At 51.8% G+C, this 19200-nt stretch overlaps 1 protein-coding gene across 6 annotated transcripts in view; it reads right to left on the bottom strand.

Annotated features, from left to right (window-relative positions):
* Positions 1-18920, bottom strand: part of CADM1 (cell adhesion molecule 1) — a 219675-nt gene extending 200755 nt beyond the window's left edge. For all 6 annotated transcript variants that reach the window (XM_087706474.1, XM_087706475.1, XM_087706478.1 and 3 more), the window contains exon 1: positions 18701-18920. In XM_087706474.1, the coding sequence (XP_087562600.1) occupies positions 18701-18893 (193 nt within the window). In that variant the 5' untranslated portion in view covers positions 18894-18920. The remainder of the gene's footprint in view (positions 1-18700) is intronic.
* Positions 18921-19200: the final 280 nt, after the last annotated feature.

Below are 19200 nucleotides of genomic sequence, written 5' to 3'. Positions count from 1 at the left end.
CGAACTGCAGCTAACAGTCAGCTGAAGTGGCCTGCAGTACAGCAGTCTAACCACTGCGCCACCTCGGCTCTTATCACACCTGTGTGTGCCTGCACCCAAAATGCAAAGGGTGCCTCCACATGCACATGTACGCACAACACCCCCCCCACTCTCCCCCCATGTGTGCCACACTACTCGCTTCTAAGATGAGCTTGGTATTTCCTCCCGGGGGGCAGGGGGGGGCGTTTTTGCCCTCCCCAGGCTTTAGGAAAGCTTACAGAGCCTGGAGAGGGCAAAAAACAAGGCCAACTGGTTTTTGGAAGGCCGAAAATCAGCTGGCTGGTGCAAGCATGCAACCTGGAACTGAGAGCTCGCGTGCCGGCAGATATGGCTCCGCATGTCACCTGTGGCACACGTGCCATAGGTTCCCCGTCACCGCCTCGGCCTGTGTTATTTAAAAGCAAAAACAACACAGAAAAGACACACGCATAAAAAGCCTCCCATCCTTGACATCCCACTGGTGCCAGCTGGTTTCCTTCTCCCTTTTCCCCTTACAGTGAGGGGAACTTAAAAAAAGGACCCCTTTTCCCCCACCCCAACCACTGGGCTCTCCCCATCCACATTCCCCGGGCCCCTCTACCTCCAAGGGCAGAGCCTGTATTGGGGGGGAACCTTCAGAGGAAGGAGGGGGACGGCGAAAGGGCAGGAACTGCAGCCCTCCCTTTTCACTGCCCTCCTTGTCTTCCCCGCCTGCTTCGAAAGGAAGTTTCTGCTCTTTGCTCTGGGCTGCTATTAAATCCTCCTAAGATCTAAATCCTACACGGACACAGTCAGATCTAATTAAAAGCCACTCTAAAAAAAAGATGGCATTTTACATATGCAAAAGAAAAAAAGGGAAACCTGCCTAAATTGGATTGCACTGAAGTAATGTGATCTATTAACGTCTCAAATTATAGTATGCAAATTTTGATAATTCAATGATATTTATAAGATTCGACTCCAGAAGCTCGCCCAGGCCGAGACCGCGGCAAAAATGGCAAGTTTAAAGACAGGGAGGGAATGGACTTCAGCCCTTCAGTCCCATAAAATGCCGTTATCTACCATCCATTTTTTTAATTACCGGTTGATCAGCACGCAGGTGGTGTAATAGCTTTCAGCTTTCAATTACCAAACTTATCAAAATCGGCCACCAAAAACAGGGATCTCCAGAGGTGGAAGGGGTAAGGCTTGATTATTCATCCCTGCACAATGAATTATTTGTTTTTCAACAAGATCTCAAGTTCCTTAGGTAATCCCCCTGGAAAAGGTATTTGCACAGGATCAATTTTACCCCGGCACCTGTGGGGTTTATTTGTTTTGCTTTTTTGTTTCTGCAATTCTGGGTGAAACTCCATTCCAAGATGAAGGAAACTCCAGCCTTTTGCTACAGACAGTAACTGCCTGGCCTGTTTCTCCCAAAGACCAGCTGAGGGGAAGGTGGTCCTGATTTAAGAGCCCACCCCTTGCCAAACACTACATAGGAAACACAAAGAGAGACAGAAGTCCTGGCAGCCCCCAGCCGAAGCCTGCTGACCCTGGAGAGACCCCCCAACCAGCATCTGCTGTCTCTTCGGCAGCTTCAGGAAATCTTTTGGTATCCCGCTTCCCCTTGAACACTAGGAGAAAGGCTTCTCCTCAATTTCTTAGGAATCCCTCACTCTTAGGATCACCCAGACTTTAAATGAACAGCTTTCTGTCTTTTTTCCCCCAGTCGTGTGAAACTGGCTTATCCGTGTCATGAAGCAAATAGCCGCAAATCTTCCATTCCTGGCCCGGGACCCCACTGGCTCCAAGCCCTTCCCTGCTCAGCGGCTGCTGGGCTCTTCGCAGTGTAAGCCCACCTCCCACCATTCAGACGGAGGCTGCTACTACGCCATTATTCTCCGCAGGTAGAAAGGGCCAACTTTTTAACCTCTCTGTTGTAATTAATTCTTTCTGGAGTAGCGAGCACACCTCTCGGAATATTCACGCAAAGGTGGGTGAAATATTGTCACTGTTGGGAAAATTACTCAAGAAGAGAACAAGACAAACCGTTCACAGACAAGCAAACAGGCAGGGGCCCTGTCATAATACAGAACAATCAAAATTAGAGCATGAATTCTTCATCAAACGTTTGAAATAATAAACCTTATTGTGGGTTATTGTGCGGTGTTTTCATCGGAGGCTCAGCGGCTCACCCAATAAAACCAACGCTACAAAAATCCCATGAATCCGGGCTGATCTAGCTTTGGGGTTGTTCAGCGAAAGCCCTTGTAGATCCTGGCAGGTCTCAGGTGACCTCCAAAGAAGTGAAGCATCGTTCGGCCTGATTCTTCCTTGGACAGGAGACCCCGGGGAAACCCAGGAGCTGCCCTGAAATGTCTCCAGAAGCTCCTAAGAGGGAGGCCAACACAAGAAAACAGGACCAACGCAGACATGCAACCAGGCTCCCTTGGAGAAGGTCTCCAGCTCCCTTGGAGCACCTACTGCATCGACAGCCACCCTCTACGGCCGTCACCACCTGTGAGAAACGACCCCCAAATTCCTTCCCTGCAGCCGTTCGCGGTGTTACTCTTCCTTTCCACAAATTCTTTTAATGCTCCATAAGGAGACCTCAGCCACCTTAGATCTCGGAGGCAGATTCCGGCGAAGGCATCGCTAATCCCCCCAAAAAGTCATTTTATGGCAAAGATTTCGCCCCTGAGCTCTGAGTACTTCAGAACCAACGGCTGCCGGAGAGATGCTTCCCCCGCCATTTTTAATACGGAGGCCAAAACCGAGCCCGTCACCATCTGTTCTCCCCCTTAAACCGATGGGGGCTCCCTTCCTGTTCTCGGAGACTTCATCGCGGAAATCCTGCCCCCATGAGGTTCCAGAGGCAACACGGAAAGCGCCCTTTTTATGCCTTTCAGCACTCAGGGCAACCTGCCTGGGTATCTGGCTAGAATTATCCCACCTGCTGCCCTTGTGGCCGTCCAGCCCTTGCCGGGTTGAAACCAGGAGGGGGGAGGGAAACACAGCCCCGATATTCTAGGGGCTGATAGGAAGCAAATGAACTCAGCCCAATTCCTGTGGGCCGGACTGCCGGACCTTCTTCCGGCCTCCCATTGACACGCAATGGCAGCTCTGTTTAGGCCACAGTGAACTAAGGTCTGAAGGGGTGGGGAGCACCCTATGCCTCGAGTGGGCACCCACAGTCCCAGTGTCTTGGTGCAGGGACCTTAGGACGCCAAAATAGGGGCAGCTGGCCACCCGTGAAGGGTCCCCCAAAGGGACGGGATGATGAATCGGTGTCAGCCAGGTACAAGAGGAGTCCCTTCCACAGAAGGTCCCTTGCACCAACTCCGATCCGAGTCTTCTTTCTTCTCCCCTAGGGCCACACCTGAGCAGAGCTGATCTTTCTTCTACAATGAATCTGCCAGCGGCTCCTTTTCTATAGGAAATGTTTCCTCCGCTCATCTCCTGGATCTGCCGGTCACTACCCCGAGGGGTCTCCAACGGTCCAGGTAGAGTTGGGTTGCCAGGAAAGGCGGGAGAGGTGGTCCAGGCCAAGATCCAGGGCCTCTGGGCTGGGTGGCAATGACCCAACCCAAGGAAACTCCACCTCCCTCCTCCTGATCACCTTCCAGCCCCAGGGATAAGATTTGCCACCTTCCGCCCGCTCTCTCCTGCAGGTGAGGGGGAACCATTCTGGATGGGTGCTTCTGCATTAAAACGCACTTTTTCTCTCTCTCTCTCTCTCTCAACCAGGAGAAATATTAGGAGGAAACAGACCTTCACCATGGAGCCAAGTATCACAAATCAATTTAATTCCAGGATCCTGCTGACGAGCAGATACTGAAGGACGATGCCGGGCTTCCTTGGATAGCCTGCTTCAAGAGAAGGGCAACAAGGAGAGAGGCTGGTCAGGTGCAGCTGAACTGGTCCCGGCTGGTCCGCTTCCCTTCAGGGGACCCAGACTTTGGATGGTCACCCATCTGACCAAGAGGGCAGTTTAAACCCCCTCTCGCGCGCCCCCCACCCAGGCAAACTGGGCACAAAGCCCCACTGAACTTCATCAGCTTTCACACGCTTGGAGAGGTTTCCAGCTTGGCCTCCTAACTATGAACTGTGTCCCTGCAGCGTTCTATGCATTAGTGTTAAAACAGCTGTACAAAATAAGTTTTCCTTTCCACCCAGTCCTGGCCAATCCAAACAATTATTTTTCTCACTTAAAATGCAGGGCTTAAATGCTGAGTGTTTCCAATGAAAGCTGGCATCCAACCCCACTCCCACCCTCCACCCCCAAAAGCTCCCTGCATTTTAACCGGAAAAACAGCATGTCCACTTCACTTATTTCCATCTCAGTAACCAAAAAGAATCAGGCGCTCCGAGGGAACAAGGGATGGAGTTCTGAGTTGGGAAAAAGAACCGCTCCGAAGACAAAAGCTTCCTTGCCACCATTAAGGCCATTATTTTTGCAAAATGCTGCATTTTGGGTGGGCCTGCGTAGGTTTTACCTTCCTGCTTTTTTCACAGAAAAGCAGCTGGCACCAAAAGGCTGGAAGAGGAAAAGCTGAAAAGAGCGATTAAGTAATACTGGGGGTGAGGAGGGACCCACAAAAGGTGGGTCACACACAGACACACACAGAGGTAGGCGGCGTGTGCATAAACAGAGCGGCAATGTTTCCGTCCACCCCAGCATGGGACATGTTGTCGTGACTTAAGAATAAGCTTCCCTTTTCTCCTTTCCACCGAGGGTATCCGAGGCCCTTAACCTTCTTCACCAACATCGATTGCCTTCAAATACGGAAAAGCAGTTTCTGTGCCCCTGAACTTGATTCTGTAGCTCTGGGCTTCGGCCTGGAAGAGGGAAAGCAGAAGGGAAAGCTACCTTGGAGAGGCAGCGGGAAGCATCTCTGCAGAATAGCACGGGACATCCCTTGGTGCTTCAGGAAAGCTGCAGAAAAATCCAGTCTTCTCTTAAAAAAATAATAATAATCCGGGCGACTCTGCAAGACTTTAAGACAGTGTTTCTCAACCTTGGCAACTTGGAAGATGTCCGGACTTCAACTCCCAGAATCCCCCAGCCAGCATTCGCTGGCTGGGGAATTCTGGGAGTTGAAATCCGGACATCTTCAAGTTGCCAAGGTTGAGAAACACTGCTTTAAGAGAAATACAGATGTGGAACCCAAGATGACCAACTCTGCAGCTGCAAGGGTGGCAGCAGCTAAGAAAACAGCTGGCCACCAAGTCTGCTCCAGGGGAAAACGGGGGGAGGTCAAATAAGCAGAAGACATCCAAGAATGGAGAAGCTACGGAAGGCCTACAAGCAGAGGAGAGCTTCCCTCCCTCGGTCGTATCTAGCAGTTGTTCAGCTATTTTCCCAAATTATGTTATGAGGCTGAGATCCAAGAAATTCAATTTTAGCAGACCGAGTGCCATCAACACATGCAAACAAACACGATCAACAGCGGCCACCGGCCATATCTGGTGGCCTTCCCCCTCGGAGTTCATCTGGAAGCAAAGCCATCCATGCTGCCTCAAGAAATCTTGAGAGGAAGAACAACATCCTGCAAAGCTGAGATCAGGCCGGCCGATTTAATCCCTCTACCAGGCCGGCCTCTGGCACCCACCTTTCATGGGTACAAAGTGGAATAAAATCCCTTCCCCACAACTTCAACGCTTGGTTGAGCCCAATGACGGGCAGGCAGGAGATGGCAACAGTCCAGCCGCAGAAGCATGGATGCAAAATGAGGACGCTGTCCTTAAAACCCCAGGAGTTCACCAAAGCTCACAAACCGAGATAAGGCCGGGATCCCAAAATGTCACGGAGGAGACCCAGGCGTCAACAACAGGCCGTAATGATGTCAACAACAAAAAAACACCCAATGTGTAACATGACAAAGGAGGCACACAACTGTTGCAATTATGCTCTCAAGTAGAAAAGCCCTTCGTTTCCCACAAAGCCTCCCCAGACGAGCACCAACATGCCACCCTGTCACACAATGCACAAAGTCAGCCATGTTGATGATTTTATTCTGGCTTCTTCTATGGCATGAGCCCAACGCCCGGGACTTTCCACGATGATGGCTGATTGGGGCCAAAAGGCAGGCTGAGTTGCAGTCGATTTTATGACTGTTTTTGCCATGGTCATTAAGCAAATCATGCAGTGTGAACAAGTCCAGCCTCCCCCACCGACCACCCCCTGAAAAAGCCTCCAACGGTGACCGAGTGAACCTGGGATGCTGCAACCCTCCTTCAATGCAGGTCAGTTGTGACGTACCCGTGGTTCGCCCATGAGGCCAATGTTGAGAAAAGACAGGGACACGAGCTTTCTCGGGATGAGGCGACCCAGCGATTGGGGTCTGGAAGCCCCTTTTATTGAGATAGGACAAAGGCAGGAGGAGCAATCAGCATGTGATTTAAGGCAGCCTGTCAAACTACAATTGCTAATCTACTGCTCAGGGAAGTTCTGTCTATATATGGTCAAATCCTGGGCGTCGTTGGGTAAGGCACATCTAGAGTGAACTATCAGGATGTTATGTCTTTTAGGAGTTTGTTTTTTCCTGTGTGGTTCAGCGTGGCTGCGCATGCCCTGTTATGCACTGGGCCACGGGTGACCGCCACACCTACACAAGGAGTTATATGACAACAGGCAGTTGCCAAACGTCCTAATTCTGGTCCCTCGACTGGAGGGGAGCTGCAGAGGTTGGAGGTGAAAGGCCTGGTCGTAAGCCACCTTTCCCAGGGCTGACATAACTTCCAACAGCCTTTAAATGAATGGTCACAAGTGGAGGACTACATGCAATACTTTAAGGAAAGACTGACCGCCATTACAGAAACTAAGAGGTTCCATAAATTGCAAAGCCCGAAGATTCTCGCCTGGAATGAGGTTTTTATCTTCGTGGGTCCATCTGTAACCTTTTCACCTTAGAAGTATATTAGAAAAAAAATAGCAACCGTTTGAGGACAATTTATTTTCCACTCAATTTTTCAGACAAAGCCCTATAACCGCTAACAGAAAGCAACTTTGGAGATTAATAGAGCAAATATTTTAAAGTGTCCTCACACAGCAAGGGAGCTGCAGAGCAAGCTCATTTACAAGACAGAATTGCAAAAACAAGCAGTTTCTCATGCTTAATCCGATAACTCTGATGTATCTTTTGAGATGGTCGACACCAGCTCATATTTCTGTTTCTGAACAGGGAGAAGCAGCTGCTTTCAAGCCAAGCGGCGGTAAATTTCGCCCAAGCTCCTACATGCAGGGGGCCAAGAACCTCAGGAAGAGACCTCTGCATGAGGAGGACCTCCGCTGCTTTTCCAGGTTGTGTCAAGCATCTCCTGAATATCCATCGGAACATGATGCTTAAATTCAATATTTAAGGCCAAAAAACTCTGGCTCACATCCCACAGAATGTTCATGGAACCTCAACACCTCTTGACCTTCCATCAAGTCTATCAGCTGGAGAAAATTCAGATTGGGACTGGATTTTCTTAAAAAATGGAAATAAATTACATTCAGGGGAGAAAAAAATAAGATATAGTGAAAAATGTTTTCTCAATTCCTTAAATCCCCCTTAATTCCAGCACTCCGTGGTTTGTTGGAGCCCTCCAAGGAGAAGACCAGACCAAGCAGGGGGTCATTTGGAGGGTGCAGATTCTTAGTGAGTAAATCATTTTCACTGGGGTGCAGCAGGATCCTGGCCAGAGACCCCGACAAATGCATAGATCCTGATATAATCCATCACCTCTTACAAAGGCAAGCAGGACTCCAGGTAAGTGACAGGAAAAAGAATACAGAGGCCCGAATTGTGTACCAATCAGTGTTGTGGAGGACACTCATGAGAACTTTAGCGCAAAAGAGGATAGGAGCATGGAAACTTTGATCTGTCATTTCCACCCAATCAGGGCTGGGGCAACCTCCCTGGTTGGGCATTTCAAACTCTTTTGAGTTTGGAGGAATGACTTCTAGATGTCGCCAGAGCGAGCCCAGGATGGCGCAGAAGTCCAATGTGGGTCTGCTGGGAAGGCCAGAATGCTTTGGAGTTCACCCCAATTTTTCATTCCTGGATTCATTTTGGACAATCTCACAACAAAAGACTAACAAGAAGGTTTCAACCTCCGCAAGGGCATTGCCAACAAAAGACAAAACCTCTTTCTAGTCTGTTGAAGTGTCTTTACTCAGAGCCCTCCTGATTCTGGGTATTTTTAAATACAACTTTGGAAACTGAACCAACATCCAGCTGGCCAGCATACATTTGCTGCCGGTGGTGGTTCCATCTTTAATTTGCATTCCAAAAGGATACAATCAGGCATTGTAATTAAAGGGAAGAAAAGCCCCTGGGTGACCAACCAACCTCCCCCCCACCCCCCAAATCACTCTTTGTATGACTGCCATGGCTAAGCTTCCAACTACAATCCTGTCATTTCCAAGCAAAAAGCCCAGCCAACGAGTCTTAAAACATTTCATTTTGGAACAGCCAGACAACAATTTAGTCCAGCAGAAAATGAAAGTAAGGAAGGAAGCGGGGCTGGAATGAAATGGACTTAAAATATCACTCATCAAAGTTCATGCGGGCTGCTATTTCGAAGCTCTTCCTGTAAAAGGAGCAAGAGATTTTCCAAAGTTTTAAGTGAAAATAGCAACGCGAATGGCTGAGATGCTTGACCACAAAGGACGCTTCCTCTCATATGAAAGCTGAACCAAAAGTAAGGCATTTAAGGAACTTGCAATACAGACTTACTCATTGCGTGGCTCCCCTTTGGCGGAGAGAAAGAGTAAGAAACACTAAAGCAAAGAAATCAAAGCCTTCAGGTAGGATAACAGCAAGGAGTCGTCAGAGGCCTACCCAGCCGTTTTTGCTGGTCAATGAGCGGAATAAAAACAACTGACTGACTATCAAGAATATTCACCACCCCTCCCCCTCCCCCCCCTTTTCTTTCCTTGCAAAACATCCTCACTTCCACCTCTTCTTCTAAGGCAGTGTTTCTCAACCTTGGCAACTTGAAGATGTCCGGACTTCAACTCCCAAGAATTCCCCAGCCAGCAAATGCTGGCTGGGGAATTCTGGGAGTTGAAGTCCAGACATCTTCAAGTTGCCAAGGTTGAGAAACACTGTTCTAAGGATCTCATCAACTCCATCCTTTTTTTTAATTTTATTTTATCAATTTCATATATACATTCACAATTATATGATCTCATAACTGCTATTAATAATATGTATTTATAACTATTTTTCCCTATAGTTGACAATATACTTGAAGATTGCTTTCTTACCATCCCATAGATCCATCTTATCTTACAACGGTCCTACTTCTTCTTCCCTCCCTCCCTCTTTCCTTCCCTCGTTTCTTCTCTCCTACTCCCCTTCCTTCCCTCCTTCCTTCCCTCCCTCCTTCTCCTTCCCTCCTTCCTTCCCTCCTTTCTTTTCTCCTTCTCTCCTTCCTTTCCCCCTTCCTTTCCTCCTTCCTTCCCCCTTCCTTCTCTCCTACATTCCCTCCTTCCTTCCCTCCTTTCTTCTCTCCTTCCTTCCCTCCTTTCTTCTATCCCTCCTTCCCTCCCTCATCAACTCCATCCTACCCACCTCCTTAGCCTTCTCTTTCCTCTTGGCCACTCTGCGCTTTCTTCCTGTTTGTTTTAAAGTTGATCCTTGTTCCATCAAGCTGCTGCCATATCCTTTTTCTCATAACTGATCGTCCCGTTGCCATGAGATGGGCACATAGGCCGCGGGGAAGCACTTGCTAGTAGGCTAACGTATTGCTGGTTTGCTTGGAAAGCATACCAAGCTATTGCCCTTCATTACAGTAAAGTATGGATTAGCCAGGTTTAATTTCTCCGGTTAAACGGCAGCGCTGAGGTTGACCTCCAGGCTCCCACAATGGCCTTATATTGCTTCATTCATGAAGAGAGGAGGTGTCCTAGATGTTCTCTCCCACCCAGAAAGCAACAGTGTTGGGCCTACAAACAGCCAGGATTCCTGGAAACCATCCATCTGAAAGCTCCCTCGTGGGAGGAAATAATTACAAAGCCGGTTGGGTTTGAACTAACTGGGAGACCAAAAGACCAAAAATAAAAAAGATTCATTGGCAACAACGCAAGGAAAGTTATCTTCACAAGCCCAGGTCCCATCCTACTGTGGGATTAATCCCAGACACTAAATCAAGGATTTTCAAACCTTCCCTATTAAAAGCAGTCTCTGATAAACACTAAAAGAAATCCTCTCTCATATGAAGGCTTAAGAAGTTATTAATTTTGACACGCCCTTTGACATTCTCTTGCATCACCCAACGCAGGGACTTGCAAGAGGACAACGATTTCTGGAGGAGACCAGCCCAGGGACCGCATGTCATGGAGAAGCAGCGTCTCCAGGCTCAGGCCAATCCCTCCTACAAGTCCTCCCAGCACCATCACTGACCTTCACTCCGGTTAGGAGAGAAATGAACCGGCATTAAGAAGGAAGTGCATCTCATGCCCAGTTCGAAGCCAAGGCTATAATTAAGACAGCCACTAAAAGCAGCTCAGGAGTTCTGGAGGGGCGAAGTGCTCGTCCGCGGGTAGAGGCATGACTGACTCGCTGCGGTAAATTTCGAACTTAAAAACAAGATCGATCAGAATGTTTTTTGTTGGAAGGCGCTCTACAATCGGGATGGCAGGTAATTACCACAATGTGACCTGGAGGAGGAGGAGGAGGAGGAGGAGGAGGAGGAGGAGGAGGAGGAGGAGGAGGAGGAGGAGGAGGAAAAGAAGCTATCTTCTCCCATTTTCACTAATGGCCTACGCAAAAGCAAACGGAGACCGCAACTCAAACGGGAAGTTGCACCGAGGGAGATTCCACCTTGCCCCACACCTAGGCAAAGCACAGGCGCCTGTTGAGGGAGGGCCTCAAAATGCACAAGAGCAGGACGGGCAATGCTGACAATTCTTCCTGATGGGTCAGAATTCCAACTCACAAGGAACCTACCTGGTCATATAAAACTTATGAAAGCTAAGTCTCTATGGGGATTCTCAGCCGTGGTTGTCCCAAAGGCATCCAGCCTTTGTTTTTCCTTCAAGACGTTTTGCTTCTCATCCAAGAAGCTTCTTCAGCTTCTTGGATGAGGAGCCTTCAAAGAAAAACGAAGCCCAGCCGCCTTTGGAAAAAGCACCTTTGGGACTTGATGAAGCCAATGAGATGGTCCTCATTGAGAGGCCCTTGATGGGCTCCTGAGATGGTCCTCATTGAGAGGCCCTTGATGGGCTCCTGAGATGGTCCTCATTGAGAGACCCTTGATGGGCTCCTGAGATGGTCCTCATTGAGAGGCCCAGAGAGATCCAGGGCAGGGCAATTGATGGGCTGACCTTGAACCCATATGGCGCTGGGCTTGCTCAGGAGTTCCAACGAGATGACCCTCCAGAGGAGTCTCTCTCCCTCCTCTCTCTCTCTCTCTCTCTCTCTCTCTCTCTCTCTCTCTCTCTCTCTCTCTCTCTCCCTCTCCCTCTCTCTCTGCCAGCCTTGCTGAACCAACCAGGCTGCCTTCCCTGCTGGATCTGGAGAGACGTGAAGAAGCTCCACATTCTCATCACGTCCAGGGGAATCGGTCTTAATGAGTTCAGTAGAACTTCCAAACAGGCACGGACACTATCGCAGTTTTTATTTTTAGTTCCCATCGTAAGATTTCAAGGCGAGCATTAATATTCACACCAAAATTCAACAACCATAAATAATGCACATAATAATGCCGGAGTAAATATTGGAATAACCGCCCCATGTCAGTTTAACCTTAATTATCCCAATTTGTGCACTAATTCCTATGGTCTTTCTGATAGGAAGCTGGCCTTCAACCAGGCCTGGCTGATTTTTCTGCCTGACGAAGATTCCCGGGCTCCTTAAAAAGCTTGAGATGCTTCTCCAAACCGGGAGGGGGGGGGGGAAAGCGTGACCCGTCAAAAGCGCGGAGGACAAAATCGCGCTCGACGAAAGCGCGCATGTGACGTCATCACAGCGCGACGAAAAATATTAAAAATTAAAATAAAATTAAAATTAAAGCAAGCCGATTCACATAAAGGTAAGGGTTAGGTTAAGGGTTAGGGTTAGGGTTAGGTTAAGGGTTAGAGCGTTAGCGTTAGGTTTAGCGTTAGGTTAAGGGTTAGCGTTAGGTTTTTCGTTACGTTAACGGTTAGGTTTAGGGTTAGATTTAGGGTTAGGTTAAGGGTTAGGTTTAGGGTTAGGTTTGGGGGGGTTAGGGGAACGTTTTAGCTTTATTTTTACATTTTTCGATCACAGCGCGATGTTTTCGTCGCACTGTGATGACGTCAAATGCGCGCTTTCGTCGAGCGCGATTTTGTCCTCCGCGATTTTGTGGTGGAACCGGAAAAAGAGCTAAAATTAAATGGATCCAGCATGAAACCACATCGGCTTTGTCCTTAAGGCTTCGTGTCCCCTGGAAGCAGAGGCTCCCCACCACCAAGGAAGGGAAGGGCTCCCATTGTACTGGCTCCACATGCTGCAATTTGGGAGAATCTGCACCCACCTGCTGGGGGTGGCATCTTCAGAGAACCCAAAGGACAATCCGGGCACAATCCGGGTTCATGGCAATGCCAACCTCCTTTTCAGCAATAGCACAGGGAAAGTCCCAAATCTTCAGAAAATGGTTCTCCGTATCGAAAAACAAAACTCTGCGCTCCAAGCAAAACCAGACAACGCAGTGACAGGGAGCCAAGATGTGTGATTGCCAATCCAGGTTGTCTTCTTCTCTGCCACGTCAGGCCTCCTTCAACCCGTCCGGCCTGGTTGTCAGTCTTTTTCTACTTCATTATTTCCTCTCGCAGAGAGCTGCCTCCTTCCGAAGACGCCATTAGAGAGAGCAGTGACACATAACAAATCCTGTCTCGTGGCTCGCAGAATTAGCTCAGTACCAAAGGCATAAAATATCGTTTCCGGTATGAATGCTGTCAAACGCCACGATCTGAGCCCTTCCTTCCACAGGTTCCCACTGGTGGCGTGGAAAACAATAAACCCCACGGGGGCCCCGGAAGAAGCAGCATCAGCAGCAGACCGGCTGACCAACTGCTGCTTCTCACCCAGCCGTACAAGCCTATTTTTTTCAAAAAAATACCTTTAATTTAGAAAACGGCCAAGGAGCAAGCATGGTTTAAAGCCAGGCGCCTCCCTGCGAAGCATCCTCAGAACTGGTTTTGAGCCACGGATAGGAATTAAAACAGCAGGCGGGTGCAGAATACCATCCTACTGGTTTACTGGCATATGGATATTTTGCAACTAGTCACACCCACCCTGCCGAAAGCATTCCCCCCCCCACAAGGGACCCTTTACCCTTCCACAGGCTCCCCGTGTGCTGTCTGAGGGATGTAGGAGATCCTCCCCCCCCGCCCCGCCCATCTATTTTGAAGCACAACAAAAGGAAAAGTTGTGCTGCCATGGTGCACACTACACCCACAAAAACGAAGCCGCACAATGCTGTGTCATTTTACTTATTGCTTGGAAAAAAAGCAGGAAGAGACATTAAGTGCCTCGTCTTGTGCTCTGGGCAGGCAATAACCAGGCCAGCTTTCCCCTCTTAATATGCAGTGTGTGCCAGTCGGATCCTGGCAACTGACTTCCGCCAAAGAAATGGTCTCTTGGCTTAATCACACACACACACAGAAACACACACAGACACACCCCAAGCCCCTGAAAGGGAGAAGGGAGGCTTTCCCACCAGGGACAGGTCAGGGCCAGCATCCGTCCGGCTCCTTCTGTGAATGATGGGGGGGAGGGGGGAATTAGAAACGAGGACCAGCACCCAAGAGTTGGTAAGGAAGATGCTCTTCCAGAAGGAGGGGGTTAAAAAAGCTCCAGAACAAGAGAGACGGAGGGAGAGATTGAGGGAGCAGGCAGCAGCAAGCTTGGCTTCACGGGGAAACATCATCCAGCCCAGTCAGGCTGTGTGTACAAATTCTATTCTTGACAGGCCAAACCGTCGCTGATTTAAATGTAAAAAGGCGGCGGCAGCAAGCAGTGCATTCAGCAGAAGAGCCTCGGAGAGGGAAGGTTCCCCCCCCCCTGTCAAACGGGGATTTCATGTAGACGCACAACACCCAATGAACCAAGGTTAACATGAAAGGGTGGCCAGCTCCTCCCTCCAGAGCAGCCCTCCAGCGCCTTCAGTTCACCGGACAGCTTGGCCGAAGGGCCTGCAGGCCCAGAGGCTCTGGGTTGGCCGGGGGTCGCTCCACGGTTGGGAGGAGCCCCCCGCCTAGAGAGAGACCTCAAAAGTGAAGCCCCCGCCTCCTCCTCTTCCAATCAGATCTGCTCAAACAGACCTTGGACTTATTAATACCTGCAGCCACCATCCCACCACACGCCTCCGTGCAACTAAGAGAGGCTCACAGGGCCTTTAGAGTATCATTCGCATCCCTGGCACTGAAAGGTGAAGAAAGGGCCTCTGGAAATATGGATGTTGCGCTGCTCCAACCTACTTTGTGCAGAACGCGAGATGCAGTCACAAAGAAAAGGCACTTTAGAGAGGTAAAATTATTGTGTTTCTGCAGTCAGCCCAAAGCCCATCAACAAATGCACACTGTATGCATAACCCCGAGGAAATTACTAGGTAAGTCATTTCTGGTGCACACAAACAGAATGGTAACAGCATTTAAATAGGCCCTCTTTGATGTGGAATGAAACAGCATGCCTGATCCAAGGCGAAATGCATTTTATTAACTCTGACCAGGCACACGCACCGGGTTACGAGCTGACACTTCTCACGCCCGGCACTATCATTTAGTAACAGGGCAGAGACCCTGTCTATTGTCTGCTGCCCTGGCAGAACATATTATTAAACCAGCTCTGCCCCTGGGGGGCAAAGGGCACGGCACAATCACTAGCCAAGGAAAGCAAAGAGACAAGGAAGCGGATGCCAACGGCGAGTGGCAAGGCCAGGAAGCAAGGCGGCAGAGGCAACGCCGCCCACACACCGCCCCCTTCATCCATCACTTCAAGGGCTTTGGACATCCAAATCCCTCCTGCAAGCGAGCATCCGCTCTGCGCCTTGCCTGGGTTCTTCTGCCATCTCCAACGGAGGCTCCCGTTCGACGCCCATCACAACAAAGCCAGGATTTAGGCTGGGCAGAGACAGGCTGACCCAGAGGCTCTGAGGCTCCGTGCCTGAAGTGGGACCAAGCCCTGGGCCTCCCTTCGACACCTGCCGCACCAATTCACCGGCTCTTCTGCAACAGCACCGCTATGGCAAATGCTGAATCACAGATCTATTTATTTTTAAATCCCAGCTTCCAGGATGAAAACAGTAAAACTGCCCTCTAAACAATGATGCCACCAAGAGCGGTTCTGGGTGGGAAGCAAGAAGTTGACCACAATAAAACCAGCTGAATTCGCCTCATCGTTATCGGTGCAAAACACCACAATGTGCTCATCACTGATCTGGAGATTGGTAGTTGTGGAGAAACGCCGTGATTATACACAATATTGCCCTTCCAGCTTTGAATTGCAGATGTTGTGACAGCTGTCCTCAGTGTGGTTGCCTCCAGATGTGGATTCTGGGCATGGAACCACCCCAAAAATGGGGAGGGGAGGGAGGTAGCAAGTTGAGGAAATCTGCCTGAGCAATTTGTTCCCTCTGAAGGATGAAGCACTCAACACAAGTACCAGGCAAACCACAGAGAAGCTTAATGATGCTGCTGCTGCTGTTGTCCCAACTTTGAATACATTTCCCATATTTATTATTGTTTATGTTATTTAAAGAACCAAGCAATCTTCTTTACCGAGGTCTCCCCTGGGAAGATGGGATCCTAACCTCACGGCCACCTACCTAGGCAGGAACTCCGATAGTGAGGCTTCCGCGGGGCCACCCAGCTCTGGGCCCCAAATACCCCGCGCAAGATCCAATCACAGCAGAGTCTGTTCGCGCTGCAACCTTGCTCTGCTGATGATGTTTTGAGGAGGGGGGGAGGGGTTGCAGTACAATATCCACTCTCTGTTCACAGCCTGAAGACCAGATTTCAATGACTCTTGGAATCTTGGCCCTTTTTCCAGCTTCTAAGCTTAATTAACTGTAAAGCAAGAGTGATCTCCAGATGAAAGGCACCACAGGGACGCATAGATTAAAGCATCAGCTTTTTTTAAAACCAGGTTTTAATATTACCTAGCTCCGTTACAATGACCCCAGCTAGAATTGGGTTTCTGCTACAATTGCTACATGCTCAATAACACACCCCTGATTACCATATCTCATCAAGGGAGACGGTTTCAAGAATTCCGCCTTTCCAGAGGTAGCTTCCAAGACTCACATTAACCAAAGAGAAGGCAGACCCACTGCCTTGAGAAAGCCCTCCGAGACACTGGGAGAAACAATCCTAGGGGCCCAAGGACACCACGTACCCCAAATGTCTATTAACACAGGAGCCGTTTCCTTCTCAGGAAGGCCTCTGACTCACAAATGACACGGAGGAGCCTGCTCAGTGCAGAATCTTGCAACATTCCTGCAGGGACAGGGCCCAAAACATCTGAAGCTTCTTCCAGCCCAGGAATGAAGAAACCGGAATATCTCAAATTCTTACTAACACATTTAAGCAGTATTACCAGCAGCAACAGCTAGGTGCAGGCTGTATCGGTTAAGGAAAAACAAAGACAAATACACTGTATCAGTCAGGAAAAGAGAAATAAATATGGCAAAGGTACACAAGGTTTGGCAGATAAGGGACAATGGAAACTATCTTAGCCGCAGGGGGGGGGAGGCGGGGGGGAAGCCCTGCCTGGAGGCTGCCTGGAATATAATGGGGGCAAAGAGCCCCCCCCCCCCAGCCATCTTTCGAGATTGGGGTATTCGACCCTGCAACAATGAAGCGGCCTCCGATCCCCTTGCAGGATCTGTTTCCCGACCGCCTTAAAGAGGGAGAGCATCCCTGAAATAAGAATTACTTTTGATTTGGCAAATATTTCCTTGCTCCTTTGAGACTTAACAAGCTCAGAAAGCTTCCGTGCTCAGCTGCCTCTCCCTGTCAAACATTCCAGTTGATAAATGCCCAGGGAAAGAACCGGCCCCATTTGCTCTGCACCCATTAAAATCCTTTTTATTCCGCCGAAGAATCCTTCAGAGGGATCCCAAGGCTCGGGCCCTTCTAAGCCGGGATGGATGATCTCAGGGAGGCGGCCAAAGTCCCAACTCCCCTTTCCCAGATTGCCTTGAAAGAGGGAGGGGGCTGCTTAAGCTCAGCCTGGAGGTTGTTGCCTTGACCAGATTTCACCAAAAAGAGGACTGGGCTGATTTACAACATGCAACAAGGGGAATTCACGTTACTTGTCCGATGGGCTTTCAATACGGATAGGGGAGAATACCAGATATCCATGTCCAGATGAGAGAATCGGGAGTCATCCCAGTACCCCTCCACCCACCCCCCCAAAAAAGAAAGGCACAGTTTAATGCCTAAATGCTCCTCAGGGCCAAGCAAGACTGGAAAAGACCGAAAACCTTGTCCGGAGTGCACAACCCCCACCGATCTAGCTCAGTCCCTCCAACAGAATCGGTCCCGCAGCGGTGGGGGGATCCTCCGGAAAGGGTGAAGGGGATGGCAGAATTGGAGTCGAGGCATGTCGGGTGTCTGGCACTGCGGGCAGCCGCCTCCCCCGCTCCAGCAGCCCCGTTCTCCCTCCCCAGGCCACGATCGATCGGAAGACACCCCCCCCATCTCCATCCATTCTCCAAGGACGCCTCTTTCCCCTCAGCCACCCAAAGCGCCAAGGGAACCCTCCGGCACGAGGGGCTGAGGGCGCTACATGCCCGGAAGAGTCAGCCTAGGGACCCCGGCAGCCGCAGTGCCAGCCTGGATGGAAGAGGCGCCGTTGCCAGGGAAGGTGGCGCAACCCGCGAGGCTCCCCTCCCGAGGGCCCTTCTGCAGAACTTGATAAAGTCCGGGCAACCTGCCTCCCCCCCCCCGCCCGCCCCGTGAATGCCGCTCTTTGTTCCCGGCGGAGCTGCCCGGTTCCCCTTTCCCGCCGCTCTCCGCGCAAAGGGCCGCTCAACGGCGCGGCTGCTCGTCCCCGGGCAAAGCGGGCAAGGGGCTCCGGCAGGGGCCGCGACCCTCCCCCCCGCGTAGCTCTCAATACAAGGCGGCCTTAGGAGGGGGGGAGGAGGCGGCAGAAAGGAGCCCTCCGATCTCCCCTCCCCCCACCTCCCGAGGGGGCCCGGGGGCACATCCCCCCCCCGCAGGACTCGGCCCAGGGGCTGCGCTGCCTGCGGAGCTGCTCCCGGGGACAGAGCGGGGGGGGGGGCGCGGGCGGCATCTCCGCAGCCTCCTTATCGCGCGCTGCTGCCTCCCGCCCGGATCGACCCCCGCGGCCTCCCGGAGCCCCCGGGAAGCGGCCCGAAGTTCCCGCCGCAGCGCTGAAGGCGGAGGGAGAGGCGGACGGGGGGAGGATGGGACACCCCGCAGGGCGAGTCGCCGCCCGGAGCCCGGAGGGGGAAGCGGGGCGCCCGCAGCGCTTCCATGGCAACGGCGGCGGCCCCTTCCCGCCGCCCGGGCGGTTCTGCTCGGAGGGTCTCCGCGGCGGGGCTGCAACGGGGGTCGTGGGGGGGGGGGTGTCGGCGTTGCTTCTCCCTCGGGGGCCCCGCGCAGCTCCCACCTGTGGCGGCAGCCGGAGCGACCCCAAGAGACCCCTGCGGGGAGCGGGGGAGCCCCTGCGGGGACTGCGCGGCCCATGCTCCGCGGCGGCTCCGGCATTGGCGCTCCTACCTGTGGGCAGAAGGGAGGCGGCGGCGGCGGCGACCAGCAGGAGCACCACCAGGGCGGGCGGCGGGGGCGGCGGCGGGGCGGGCCGGGGTTGGTGCTGCTGCTGCGGCGGCGGCGGCGGCGGCTGCCGGTGGGGCTGCTGGTGGGGCTGCGGCCGCCTGCTCTGCGGCGCGCTCGTCCGGCTGCGGCTCGCCATCCTCGGGCACCTGCTCGGCTCTGGCAGCGCCGCCCGAACCCGCCGCGCCAGCGAGCCGGCGCCTCACGAGACGCGCGACGTCACGGGGCGGGGCCTCGGCGCCGGCCAGCCAGCGCGCCCCGCGCTCGCCCCGCCCGCGCCCACCAGCCAATGGCCGCCAGGGGCGGGGCGCCACCGCTCGGCCACGCCCCGTACGCAAATGAGCGCCCGCCCGCCTCCGCAGCGCTCGGACTGGCGGCCCCATCGCTCCTGGCGCGGCTGGGGATGATGGGAGCGGCCGCTGCAGGAATCGGCTCTGAAAAGAGGG

The sequence above is a fragment of the Thamnophis sirtalis genome, unplaced genomic scaffold (genome assembly GCF_051295495.1).
Source record: "Thamnophis sirtalis isolate CommonGarterSnake01/CBP01778 unplaced genomic scaffold, rThaSir2_p1.2 scaffold_2, whole genome shotgun sequence".
Classification (NCBI taxonomy): domain Eukaryota; kingdom Metazoa; phylum Chordata; class Lepidosauria; order Squamata; family Natricidae; genus Thamnophis; species Thamnophis sirtalis.
This window is presented reverse-complemented; position numbering and strand designations above follow the sequence as displayed.